The sequence below is a fragment of the Cherax quadricarinatus genome, chromosome 4, assembly GCF_038502225.1.
Source record: "Cherax quadricarinatus isolate ZL_2023a chromosome 4, ASM3850222v1, whole genome shotgun sequence".
Lineage (NCBI taxonomy): Eukaryota > Metazoa > Arthropoda > Malacostraca > Decapoda > Parastacidae > Cherax > Cherax quadricarinatus.
The window spans coordinates 52,931,100-52,945,071 of NC_091295.1; the positions used below are offsets into that span (position 1 = coordinate 52,931,100).

The following is a 13,972-nucleotide window of genomic DNA, read 5'->3' on the forward strand; positions in this document are numbered from 1 at the left end:
GATAGGTTTGGTGTGCACTTCCAAGTAGATAGGCTCAGTGTGCACTTCCAAGCAGATAGGCTCGGTGTGCACTTCCAAGCAGATAGGCTCAGTGTGCACTTCCAAGTAGATAGGCTCGGTGTGCACTTCCAAGTAGAGAGGATCGGTGTGCACTCCCAAGTAGATAGGCTCGGTGTGCACTCCCAAGTAGATAGCCTCAACGTGCACTCCCAAGTAGTTGGCCTAGGTGTGCACTCCTAAGTCCTCTGCTAGCTGTCTTCCCCATGTATCCCCATGTACAACCCCCTCCACCATGTACTATCGTCCTCACATACAAGCGTGATACGAACGGTGAATTGGTAGAAAGTACCCAACTATGCAGGTACTATTGTCCTAACATACAAATGTGCAACAGAGAGTTAGTAGGTTGGTAGACAGCAACCACCTGACAAGATATCATCGTCCTGACGAATAAGAATGAAACAGACAGTCAGCAGGCTAGTAGACAGGAACCAGCTAGGAACCAGGAACCAGCTAGGAAAATACAACTGTTGTACATAAGAGAGAGGAATAGATCTGTTGAATATTTTTCTTCTCTGACAAAGGTGTTAATCTTATACTTTCTGATTAACGACAGCGTAAGATGACGGGCAAGTCGCAAACTTCTGCTTAAATTCAATATGCAATCATTTTTCCTCTTCAATGTGTTTCTTAATAGTTTTTTCTCTTTCAGTATTCCAAATAACTAAACAAAACAAAACAAAACGGGTGAGGTGTAGTAGTTGGAGACGGCGTTACAGGTGGGCGGGGTCTACTTGAGCCAGTACTGAATGTCTAATATGTTCTCTCTCTCTCTCTCTCTCTCTCTCTCTCTCTCTCTCTCTCGGGTTTACAGTTCGACCGTTGTCGGTGGAGATCACAGGAGCTGCCGTCAGCGGCTCGGTGAGAGCAGGTGACATGCTTGACCTGACTTGCACTGCCCGCGGGTCACGACCACAACCCATCATCTCCTGGTACAAGGGAGCAACTCCCATTCCAACAGAAAGCTCACAAAGGGTAAGTGTCGGTCATTATTATTATTATTATTATTACTATTATTATTATTATTATTATTATTATTACTGCTACTACTACTACTACTACTACTACTACTACTACTATTGAACTAGACGTAGTAATAGTAATAGTAGTATTGTAGTAACAGTAGTAGTAGCAGTTGTAGTACCGGCATTATTATTGCTACTAGCAGTAGTAATAACAGTAGAAGTAGTAGTAGTAGTAGTAGTATACTATTCATGGGGAAACGCTGAAGACAGGAGTCATACAGAGTCATGGAGATGGGAAGCAATCAAATTTATATCCAAGGAAGCGAATCAATGACCATTTTCTCCTGACGACCAAAAACACCCTCACCCCTTTCACCCCTTCCTGTGTACACAACTACCTATATCCACTCTATCCCACTTTATTCTTCCCTATCCCTCTATAATCCTCTCCCACCCTCACTATTCTTCCCCTCTCCCAAAACATTTACAATCTGAAAGAATTATTTTCCTGTTTTTTTTTTGTTCTTTTCTTTCTAAGTGGCCTGTGGGCTTGAGGAAGTAATAGCTTGGAGCAAGCAATGCCTGGGTTATTGTTTTGGCTTGGGGAAGCCAGCTAACTGGGTTTGTCGGTTCTAAGTGGCAATACGCGGATTGTACTGTAGTGTGGACGAGTATTGTGTGTGTGTGTGTGTGTGTGTGTGTGTGTACTCACCTAGTAGTACTCACCTAGTTGAGGTTGCAGGGGTCGAGTCCAAGCTCCTGGCCCCCGCCTCTTCACTAGTCGCTGTGTGTGTATGTGTGTGTGTGTGTGTGTGTGTGTTTGTGTATGTGTGTGTGTGTGTGTGTGTGTGTGTGTGTGTGTGTGTGTGTGTGTGTGTGTGTGTGTGTGTGTGTGTGTGTGTGTGTGTGTGTGTGTGTGTGTGTGTGTGTGTGTGTGTGTGTGTGCGTGTGTATGTGTTTGTGTGTTTGTGTATGTGTGTATGTATGTGTGAGTGCTTGTGTGTGTTTGTGTGTGTTTGTGTGTGTGAATGTGTGTGTGTATGTGTGTGTGTGTATGAGAGTGTGTGTGTGTGTATGTGTGTATGTGTGTATGTATGAGTGTGTGTATGTGTGTGTGAGTGTGTGTGTGTGTGAGAGAGACAGTAATTGATCGGCTCTTTTGTTTACATATGAACACATGTTTGGAGTCACCTTCCACCTGTGTCCCCCCTCGGGTGTTTGTCTGTCCCCCTCTCGGGTGTTTATCTTGTGTGTCCCCCTTCGGGTGTTTATCTTGTGTGTCCCCCCTCGGGTGTTTTTCTTGTGTGTCCCCCTTCGGGTGTTTATCTTGTGTGTCCCCCTCGGGTGTTTTTCTTGTGTGTCCCCCTCGGGTGTTTGTCTTGTGTGTCCCTGTTTCTCTTTTTCCTCTATGCCTTCACATTCTTTTTCAGTCCTACTATTTCACCACCGTATTCCTCCCTTTTCTCTACGTTTCCAATTTCTCTCCCGTCCGCTGGCCCCTTCACTTTCATCTCTCACACCTTCAGTTTCCCCCCTCATCACCTTCAATTTCCCCTCTCACCCTCTTCTCATAATCCTATCACTGAGTTTCTTATGATTTCTTAAAGAGATGAATCGTCACTGTTCCGCTTGGAATCATCTAGGTAAACCCAGTGCCCATCTCTCTTCCTTTCCGTCTCCCCTCTCTTAATCTTCCTTTACCCCTTTCTTCTTTCCCTCTTGTTCCTAATCTCCCTCTCTCCCTCCCTCCTTGTCCCTTCCCGCTCTCTTTCATCTCTCATCTGCTTCACTTGGCCCTTCTTCCTCACTATCCCTCTCTCCTCACCCCCAGTTTACCTCTTCCCTTACTCCCTCTCTCCCTTTCCATCTCTCTCTCTCTCTCTCTCTCTCTCTCTCTTATGCTCAATTCTTCTCCTTTTAAAATCATAATTTTGCCAAGATTACTAATTCTTTCATCTGATTTATGACAGCTTCGCCTCCAATTTATTATCCGAAAATTCTCCAGGATTTACCAATGTTCCTTATATCCTCCTCTCTCCCTCTTCCCCTCTTCCTCTCTCCTCTCTCTCTACCCCTTCTCTCTATAGAACGAGAAACAAATGCATAAAAGTTGGGAACTACAAGGGCACTCATACCTCGCCTTGGAGAGGCACTTCGTCTACTAATATCTTTATTCTGTTGGACATTTTCGTGTGTTACACAACACGGCATCTCCAAAGCCTTGTCTTCGGTGCCAGTACACTTGTCTCCTATCATATCTAGCTCACTTGACAGCTTGTCTTGGATGTAAATCTAATATTACGTGCATTCCATGGACTTTTGATTTATTGAACTTTTGTTGAGATGAGATTTGTTTGGATTTTTAACCCGGGGGAGGGTTAGCTACCCAGGATAACCCATGGAAGCCAGTGCATCATCGAGGACTGCCTGTCTAATTTCCAGTGAGGTTCTTTAATCTCCTCCCCTCAGGATGCCACCCGTAACAGTCGACTAATACACAGGGGCCGTCTTACTCCTGGTTGAACAGAGGCAACAGGTGTAATGGAACATGCTCAACGCTTCTACCCATGCCGGTGAACGAACCACGGACCTTTCGTATGTGAGCTGAATGTGTTATCACCCGAGCCACAGGACTTCGCAGAACGAATTTAAACAAATATTATTATTATTATTATTATTATTAGTTGTGTAGCCCGTCCTATAACACAAGCAGCGGGCGTGAAGATCTCAGTGCTTGGAATCACAATGCTGATTTCTATCCGCTCTTAACTTAAATCTAACATTTTTCTATGCACACCGGCCGTCTCCCACCGAGGCAGGGCGACCCGAAGATGGAAAAGAAAAAACTTGTAGCTTTTCTTCTTTTCACATTTAGTAATTTATACAGAAGGGGTTACTAGCTCCTTTCTCCAGGCATTTTAGTCGCCTTTTTACGTCATGCATGACTTTCAGAGCTATATTTATAAATAAGTACTATAGTGCCTCAGAGCTGTGGTATCCGCCACGCCCCCTGTTATGTTACAGAGCCAGTTATTTGAATAAACGGGTGAACTAAATAAGGCTGTCAATAGGCAGCCATCAAAGTGAATTCCGTAACAGTAAGAACATGACAAAAGAAGAACTACTGAAAACTGTCAGTTCATCTCTCCTTACCGGCAGGTGACAGACGTGTTCTAGGATCGGTGTTGGTCTAATAGTGATCACTGAGAAATACTGCTAGTCATTCTCCCTCATCCAGTCATTACATCTCTCATTATAGTTTTGTACTGTCTTTCCAGTTTGAATTACGATAGTTTTGAGGTACGATACGTTTTCTAGAGCGAACTAATATTGCACCTCCAAGGACTACTGTGTTCTGTTAAATGAAGAAAATTAGACACATGTCCAACATTTGGGTACCTTTATTGTAGACGCTTCGCCATCCAGTTTCTTTATCAATACAAATTCAAGACATCCAAATGTTGCACATGTGTCGAAATTTCATCTTGTCGGTATTGTATACCATTTACATACAACATTCCATTAAATATTCAAGTACTAGCAGATAAGAGCACAAGTAAACATTTGTAAATAGCAGAATTGCTTATAAGAAAACGAGACATTTGGAGCTAAGTTCAACTCGAGTAACCATTTATAAGTAACTACAAAGAAAATATTACACACACAAGCTAAGTTTACCTGGTTTTCAGAATCGTTGAGAAGTGAAATCTCTGTGAAAAGTTTATGTGAAAGTAGCAGATTACTTGTGAAACAAAAGATTAGCATTTACAGGAAAACATTCACAATGAAATAATAAGAATAGTGTCAAGGGAAAAGATATTCTCATGGAGAAATGTGACTTGTAGGGTCCCATAAGCATCAGTATTCATACACACACACACACACACGCACACACACCTGCATTCACAAATAGGTGAGTAGCACATGCACACACACCTGCAACCACAAATGGGTTAGCACACACACACACACACACACACACACACACACACACACACACACACACACACACACACACACACACATGCACGCATATACAACAGGCCTAGTGTCTAGTCGACATGTGCCTAGGACAAAATGGTAATTAACACACACACACACACACACACACACACACACACACACACACAAACACACACACACACACACACATACAAATATACACACACACACACACACACACATACATACACACACACACACACACACACACAAACACACACACACACATATGCACGCATATACAACAGGCCTAGTGTCTAATCGACATGTGCCTAGGACAAAATGGTAACTAACACACACACACATACACACACACACACACACACATACACACACATACACACACACACTCACACACACTCACACACATACACACACACCAGAACAACACGCAAATCAATTCCTTTTCTGCCAGCCCAACTGGCCGATCTATATCACCTAACCAGGAACCAATCTCCGCGTCCAGTCCCTGAAGACCCGCTCACACCCTCAGAGAACCATAAGCAAAATCACTTATCCCTTGGTAAACACATCAAGTGCTCAAGCAACACCCTCCGCCAACACCAACTTGGCTCACTTCAACACAACTTGAGCATAGTTAAGATGTCATAATATTGCAGAGAGGCGTGGGACGATGGCCAACGTCCTCCTCCACAAGACAAGTTTCCTCGTTTGCCTCTGTGATAGCCTGGACAGTTGATACAGAAGGGAGGGCGAGATGGTAGGAGAAAGCGAGCAAATGTAGGAGGGAGGAAGGGTGAGAGAGAGGAAGAGAAAGTACAAGGAAGGAAGGGAAACTAGAAAGGAAAGCTGGAGTTAGTACAGTGTTGAAAGTGTTTTATAACAAGTATCCGCTGTAGGGATATGACTTTCCGTCCTGGCAGCAGGCGCGTCCATCCCTCCCAACCCAGCTGAGGTCAAGGTCAATGCCAAGGTCAAGGTCACAGTTTCCAATTGGATAAGAAGACATTTCGTAGTGAATGAGGCCATTCAATTGATACTTTTAGAGATTAATTTTTTATAAAGTCTCTCTCTCAAAAAAAATAATGGAGTAAATCTCCGTGACAAGTGATTAAACACCACGAGTGAAGGAAAGAGGTTTCTTACCAACAATAATGGACCACTGGAATACTTTCCTCCATGGGACACTCATACTCCCTAACCAAATTTTTAGCTGATCAAACACATGGCATGTGTGGGATTCTAGTAGTCACAATCCACTCCAGGCAGTGGCTAGCGGCTCCTTGGCGGTGTTACAAGAGCTGTATAGGGTGCTTCTTTGGCACTGGTCCACCCAGTGAATGTGTCAAAATACAGGTGATATTCACATCGCCGTGGTTAATAGTGGAGGTAGATGAGTAGTTTCAGGAGTTGAAGTAGAATTGATTCCAGTCCATGATTTCCATCCGCTTGTACCTTTTTATATAAATATGTATCTCGATTTTTAGAAAACCGTATGAGGTTTTTCTTTATGCAAATAGACGCAGTGTGGGCCGCAAAGCCTTTTGTAATTTCACTTCCCTCTGTACTCTCTCTCTCTCTCTCTCTTTCTCACTTGTCACGGAGTGGGGTTGATGGGCGTGAGTGGTATCAGTGTGGGCGGCAGCCGCTGTCGGCTACAGCCTATTCATTATTGCTTCCTCCCCTCCTGCTCACCCTGCTAATGGGTCTTCCCATCCCTCACACCCACCCCACCACCCTAAACCTCTCACCCCAATTTTCCTGTCTTTTCCACTCTTCTCTCTAGTCTCACCAAGGAAGCTTACTCTCTCCACCTACACACTCTCCCTATCCACATTCTCCCCATCCACACTCACCACCCACACACTCTCCTCGTCCTCGTTCTCCCCATCCACACTCACCACCCACAAACTCTTCCCATCCACACACGCTCTCCCGACACACACACACTCGCCACCCACAAACTCTCCCTACTTAAAAACTCTTCCCATCCACACACGCTCTCCCGACACACACACACTCGCCACCCACAAACTCTCCCTACTTAAAAACTCTCCTCACTTAAAGATTCTCCCCACATACACTCTCCCCACTCTCCACTGACACACCTTATCCAGTCATACACCCTACTATCTACGTCTCCCAACCCAATAATCCTCCGCATACAACACACACACATGCATACATATATACATACACATACACACACACATACACACACCCACGCACGCACACACACACACACACACACACACACACACACACACACACACACACACACACACACACACACACACACACACACACACATATCTGACCTTGCAGCACCTGTTTGGAACCCACACTTGATCAAGCACGTCAAGAAATTAGAGAAAGTGCCAAGGTTTGCGACAAAGTTAGTTCCAGAGCTCAAGGGAATGTTCTATGAAGAAAGGTTAAGAGAAATCGGCCTGACGACACTGGAGAAGAGGAGGATTAGGGAAGACATGATAACGACATACAAAATACTGCGTGGAATAGACAAGGTGGACAGAGACACGATGTTCCAGAGAGGGGACACAGAAACAATGGGTCACAATTGGAAGTTGAAGACCCAGATGAGTCAAAGGGATGTTAGGAAGTATTTCTTCAGTCACAGAGTGGTCAGGAAGTGGTATAACCTAGCAAGTGGAGGCAGGAACCATACATAGCTTTAAGATGAGGTATGATGAAGCTCATGGAGCAGGGAGAGAGAGGACCTAGTAGCACTCGGTTAAGAGGCAGGGCCAGGAGCTAAGTCTCGACCCCTGCAACCACAATTAGGTGAGTACAGTTAGGTGAGTACATACTACTACTTTAGGATTTCTGTTGTCATGAACCTGACCAACAGTGGCACTCCTCAACTTGGCCATAAGTGGCATTCCTCCGCTTGACCAACAGTGGCACTTCTCCACTTGACCAACAGTGGCACTTCTCCATCTGACCAAGAGTGGCACTCTTCCATTTGACCAACAGTGGCACTCCTTCACTTGACCAACAGTTCTACTCCTCCACTTGACCAACAGTGCCACTCCTCCACTTGACCAACAGTGCCACTCCTCCGTTTGACCAACAGTGCCACTCATCCACTTGACCAACAATGCCACTCCTCTACTTGACCAACAGTGCCACTCCTCCACTTGACCAGCAGTGCCACTCCTCCACTTAACCAACACTGCCACTCCTCCACCTGACCAAAAGTGCCACTTCTCCACTTGACCAACAGTGCCAATACTCCACCTGACCAACAGTGCCACTCCTCCACTTGACCAACAGTGTCACTCCTCCACTTGACCAACAGTGCCACTCCTCCACTTGACCAACAGTGCCACTCACCACATGACTAACAGTGCCACTCCTCCACTTGACCAACCGTGCCACCACTCCACTTGAACAACAGTGCCAGTCCTCCACTTGACTAACACTGCCAGTCCTCCACTTGACCAATAGTGCCACTCCTCCACTTGACCAACAGTGCCACTCATCCACTTGACCAACAGTGCCACTCCTCCACTTAACCAACAGTGCCACTCCTCCACTTGACCAGCAGTGCCACTTCTCCACATGACCAACACTGCCACTCCTCCACCTGACCAAAAGTGTCACTTCTCCACTTGACCAACAGGGCCACTACTCCACCTGACCAACAGTGCCACTCCCCACCTGACCAACAGTGCCGCTCCTCCACTTGACCAACAGTGCCACTCCTCCACTTGACCAACAGTGCCACTCTTCCACTTGACCAACAGTGCCACTCCTCCACTTGACCAACAGTGCCACTTCTCCACTTGAACAACAGTGCCACTACTCCACTTGACCAACAGTGCCACTCCTCCACTTGACCAATAGTGCCACTCCTCCACCTGACCAACAGTGCCACTCCTCCACCTGATAAACAGTGCCACTCCTCCACTTGACCAAGAGTGCTACTCCTCCACTTGACCAACAGTGCCCCTCCTCCACTTGACCAACAGTGCCACTCCTCCACTTGACCAACAGTGCCACTCCTCCACCTGACTAACAGTGCCACTCCTCCACCTGACAAACAGTGCCACTCCTCCACTTGACCAACAGTGCTACTCCTCCACTTGACCAACAGTGCCACCCCTCCACTTGACCAACAGTGCCACTTCTCCACTTGACGAACAGTGCCACTTCTCCACTTGACCAACAGTGCCACTCATCCCCATGACCAACAGTGCCACTCCTCCACCTGACAAACAGTGCCACTCCTCCACTTGACCAACAGTGCCACTTCTTCACTTAACCTACAGTGCCACTCCTCCATTTGACCAACAGTGCCACTCCTCCACTTCTGAGTCCTCGTTCCTTCCTCATTACAACGTACCTTGGCGGAAATATCGCATTTGTTATGGTTTTTGTGTCATCTCTGTGATGTTTCTCCTTCTTCTGAAACGTCTCTCATTCATTCATTAACCTTATTACCTTTGTTTACTTTACTCTCGTCTCACTGTTTCTTAATCCATTTTGCCGACCATCCAGTTTTTTGCCCCGTTTTTTCATTATCCCTCAAAGCATACAAACTCAGAACAGATAGTAAATGTCTCCAGGTCACTGTGAAAATGGCACCTGAGAACCCCACTCCACTAGGATAATGGCTTTATCAGTCAAACGAACCTCATTCCACTCTCAAAATGGTTCCATCACACCAATGAACCTCACTCTATTGCTCGTTGGTCCATACTACGATATTTTTGTAGCGAGAGAGAGAGAGAGAGAGAGAGAGAGAGAGAGGTTGAACAATCTTACTTCGTTTTTAATGGTTGAAGGTTCAAGGGGAATATATTGGATAGTTCAGTATCTCAATTATTCCCCCCAAACCCTTCCTAAACTTTTTATATCTGCTTATTACTTAAATCTGGAACACTTGTTCCTGGTTAATCTGTTGTACTCACTTATATGTAGTTGCAGGAGTCGATTCACAGCTCCTGGCCCGGCCTTTTCGCATGTCGCTGCTCGGTCCACTCTCTTCCTGCTTCAAGAGCGCGCGTGTGTGTGTGTGTGTGTGTGTGTGTGTGTACTCATCTGTTTTTGGTTTCATGGGTCGAGTCAGAACTTCTGGCTATGTGTGTGTGTGTGCGTGTGTGTGTGTGTGTGTGTGTGTGTGTGTGTGTGTGTGTGTGTGTGTGTGTGTGTGTGTGTGTGTGTGTGTGTGCGTGTGTGCATGTGATTGTGTGTGTGTGTGTGTGTGTGCGTGTGTGCGTGTGTGTGTGTGTGTGTGTGTGTGTGTGTGTGTGTGTGTGCGTGTGTGCATGTGCTTGTGTGTGTGTGTGTGTGTGTGTGTGTGTGTGTGTGTGTGTGAGTGTGTGTGTGTGTGTGTGTGTGCGTGCGAGTTTCGCTCCAGTGCAGCATTCAACTCCCCTCTATTTCACTAATAGAGGTCAGTTTCATGGCCTATAAAGCAATCATTACCCAATCGGATTGCTCCTAGCCCGATGACGTCATTCAATGATTATCCTTTGACTGGTCCTTCAAGAGTCATGAAGATAACCGCTGATGACCTGACCTCGCGAGACGCCCGCTAGCCAAGCAGATAACCCGATAACAGGTCATCACTCTAAATTTCCACATTTCAAGTGATAACGTGAATACAAATCATGTACCCACAGATACACACAAAATAACATTCTCGGTTTAATAAAATATATCTAAACCCCCATTACAGCCTTGCTAAACCCCCCTCCCCCTCACCACCCAAACATTCTAACCCCCCTCCTCCTCCTCCCCCCACCTGGCTGCCCCTCCCCCATCAACGCTGAGACAGGAATGGAAATTGAAGCATTAATTGTGTCGCTTTTTATTCAGGTGCACTGACGGCTGCTTTTAAAGGTCAGCTGTGCACTGTGAACTTCGACCTCGAAAGAAACGGAAGGACACTCTAAATTTAGCTTTAAAAATTATGAGGAACTAAGAAAGAGAGAGAGAGAGAGATAAAGAGAGAGCGTGTTTGTAAATATATATATATATATATATATATATATATATATATATATATATATATATATATATATATATATAACCACCGAGGGAGTTGAATGATAGCTCTAGGCCTTCAGTGTTGTTTTAAGTTAGTCCAGGAGAAGGATGGTAAGAATTGGGATGGAGAGGACTTGAAGTAGAGCAGAAAAGTGACAAATTAAAATCAAATGGTAAACGAAAGACGGACGTGACACCGAAATGTTGAGTATTCTTTAAAGGAATGAGATTTGTTACGTGGTAAATGATATATTGTAAATTTGATAATGTTAGCAAGAGAATATGTTTGGGGCACTGCATAGCGAAATAGATCGAGAGTGGTCTGGCAATCAGGTAAAAGAGAAACCACTTGATATAATGCAAAGGATTGCTATCAAGGTGGTCTCTGAGCTCAGAACGATACATCAGAAAGTAGGACTAAAGGAATCGAACCTGACGTCCGTGGAACAGAGGAGGGCAAGGAAGAATAGGATCACGAGGAATAAAATAATCAAAGGAATTGCCAGCGTTGATTAGGACCAAGTATAAGGTGGTCAAAGACAGAGGTTATGAACGTAGATGAGTTTAGGGATATTAGGAAGTACTTTTTCACTCTTAGGAAAGTGAAACTAATTAGATGTGAAAGTGGAGGCAAACTCCATACACAGTAGATACGATAAGGCTCTAAGAGGACAGAAACCAGTATTTCCGGTCAGTGGTCACACACACACACACACACACACACACACACACACACACACACACACACACACACACACACACACACAATAGAAGAGACGGGATTCCATATATAGCTTTAAGAAGAGGTACGATAAGGCTTTTGGAGCCCTGAGGAGAGACTCCTAGTAACTCCCAGTGAAGAGGTGGGGCCAGGAGCAGTAAATCGACCCCTGTAACATGTAGGTAAGAGCACAGATGCAGAGGATATGGGTTATTTACAGTTATCTAGAACGTGTTAAATTAGACACTTGTGCAACACTTGGGTATCTTTGCTGTGGAAACGTTTCGCCAAGCAGTCGCTTCATCAGTCCAGTACAAAAAAAGTGAAGAAGAGAAGGAGAGTGAGGTAATCAGTCCCTCAGATCTTCGCCATTCTATTTTGTATAGGACTGATAAAGCCACTGCGTGACGAAACGTTTCCACAGTAAAGATACCCAAGTGCTGCACATGTGTCTAATTTATCAACTTGTTGGTTCTCTGAACCATTTATCATCTGCCTCACAAGGTCGAGGTAGTTACGTAAGTTCCTCATTTGTCGTTCTTCACAAATCCTAAGAAAACTGTTTCAGTCATTTGGGTTGGTTTGTTAAGTTTAAAGCTTGTCGGCTGCACAAGGGATCTAAAAGGCTGCGTGTAACGTGGGAAGGTGGGGAGGGAGGACTGGTGAAGGTTAGGCGATGTACTTTTCATGATATTTGACAAGTGTATAGCAGAGATATGTAACTACCTTTCTCTCTCTCCCTCTCTCTCTCTCTCTCTCTCTCTCTCTCTCTCTCTCTCTCTCTCTCTCTCTCTCTCTCATACTTACAGTTCCGAAACATTTCTTTTAGGGACGTTTCTTGCCCTTTCTCCTAGTCCCATTGCTCTGGTAAGGAGTCATTTCAGTGTATAGATTTAGAACCATTGTTTAATGACTTAATTGTGTACATTACAATACATCTGCAATGTATTTACCTTGTCCTGTCATTAATTTTGAACTGACCAATTAACCCATTCACTTTCTTTCTCACCACTACCACCTCCGCCTCCTCCTCCTCCTCCTCCTCCTCCTCCTCCTCCTCCTCCTCCTCGTCCTCGTCCTCGTCCTCGTCCTCCTCTACTCTCTCCCTCAGAAGGACGTGACAGGTATGGGCGGGGTGGGCCACGTTAGAGTGGCAGTACAGCGGCGAGACAACGGTGCCAGGATCACTTGCAGGGTGACCAACCCATCACTGCCACTACACACACTGCAGGATCATATAGTCATCAACGTCACATGTAAGTACTTCTACCAATTCTTCGTACTCTTCCTCTTTCTCCCCCTTCTCCTCCTCTTCCTCCTCTTCCTCCTTCTGTTCTTCCTCCTCCTCCTCCTCCACATGTCACAGACGTAACGGTCTGTGGCAACGAACACAAACTGTACAATACATTACTAAGCATTCCCAAAGGGTTACCTTATACTAGGTACCTTAATTATTTTTTCTTCCTCCAAGGCTCTGGTTTATAACTTACAAACACCTCATCCGTGTGGCTTTAGTTGTATTAAAGGTGTTTTTTTTAATGATTTGTTGCTTGCACTGGATGTTGCAAACATATGTTTACGTCCACCGGTACCGTGTTGATTTGCATCTCTCAGTTTGGTCTCTTCCTACCCAGGGTTTCTGGTCTTACTGCACGGGGGATTGAGCCTCCACCCCTCTTTGTGTTTAATGTTTCACAGTAAGGGGTTTAAGTAAAACATCAACAACAACATTAATAATAAATTTTGCAACAGCACTCTCCCCTCCCTTTCCCTCTATTATTATTATTATTACTATTATTATTATTATTATTATTATTATTATTATTATTATTATTATTATTATTATTATTATTAATCCTGCTCCCTTTCGCCCCCTCCCCTCAGTCTTCCTTCCTCTCGTCCTTTCCCAAGTCCTTAGGGTAAGATTAGGGAGGCGTCTAGGGAAAATTTCCGTGAGAGGGAAAATCTTCCATCTCCGGCAACAAACTATACCAGGAAGTTGTAAGGGCAAGAAAGTGGCGGGGAATTTTGTGGTGCCTGGCATATATCCCGGGTGGGTAGGGAAAATGTGGAGGTGAGGGGGGAGGTAGCCCCCATTACCACCCCCTTTCCACAGTAACACCCATTTCCGCACTAGTACTATTACTAACTTCCTTATAGCTACCGGTCTTCAGGTAACGATGATGGTCTGATACGTAACTACGTCTGTATAACGAATCCATAACGGTAAAAGAAGATAACTTATACG

The 13,972-nt window shown here is 45.1% G+C and overlaps 1 protein-coding gene across 1 annotated transcript in view; it reads left to right on the top strand.

Annotated features, from left to right (window-relative positions):
• LOC128684339 (uncharacterized) overlaps positions 1 to 13,972 on the top strand; it is a 241,053-nt gene that overhangs the window by 111,663 nt on the left and 115,418 nt on the right. Inside the window, exons 8-9 of the mRNA XM_070098267.1 lie at positions 875 to 1,035; positions 12,836 to 12,980. Of these exons, the coding sequence (XP_069954368.1) occupies positions 875 to 1,035; positions 12,836 to 12,980 (306 nt within the window). The remainder of the gene's footprint in view (positions 1 to 874; positions 1,036 to 12,835; positions 12,981 to 13,972) is intronic.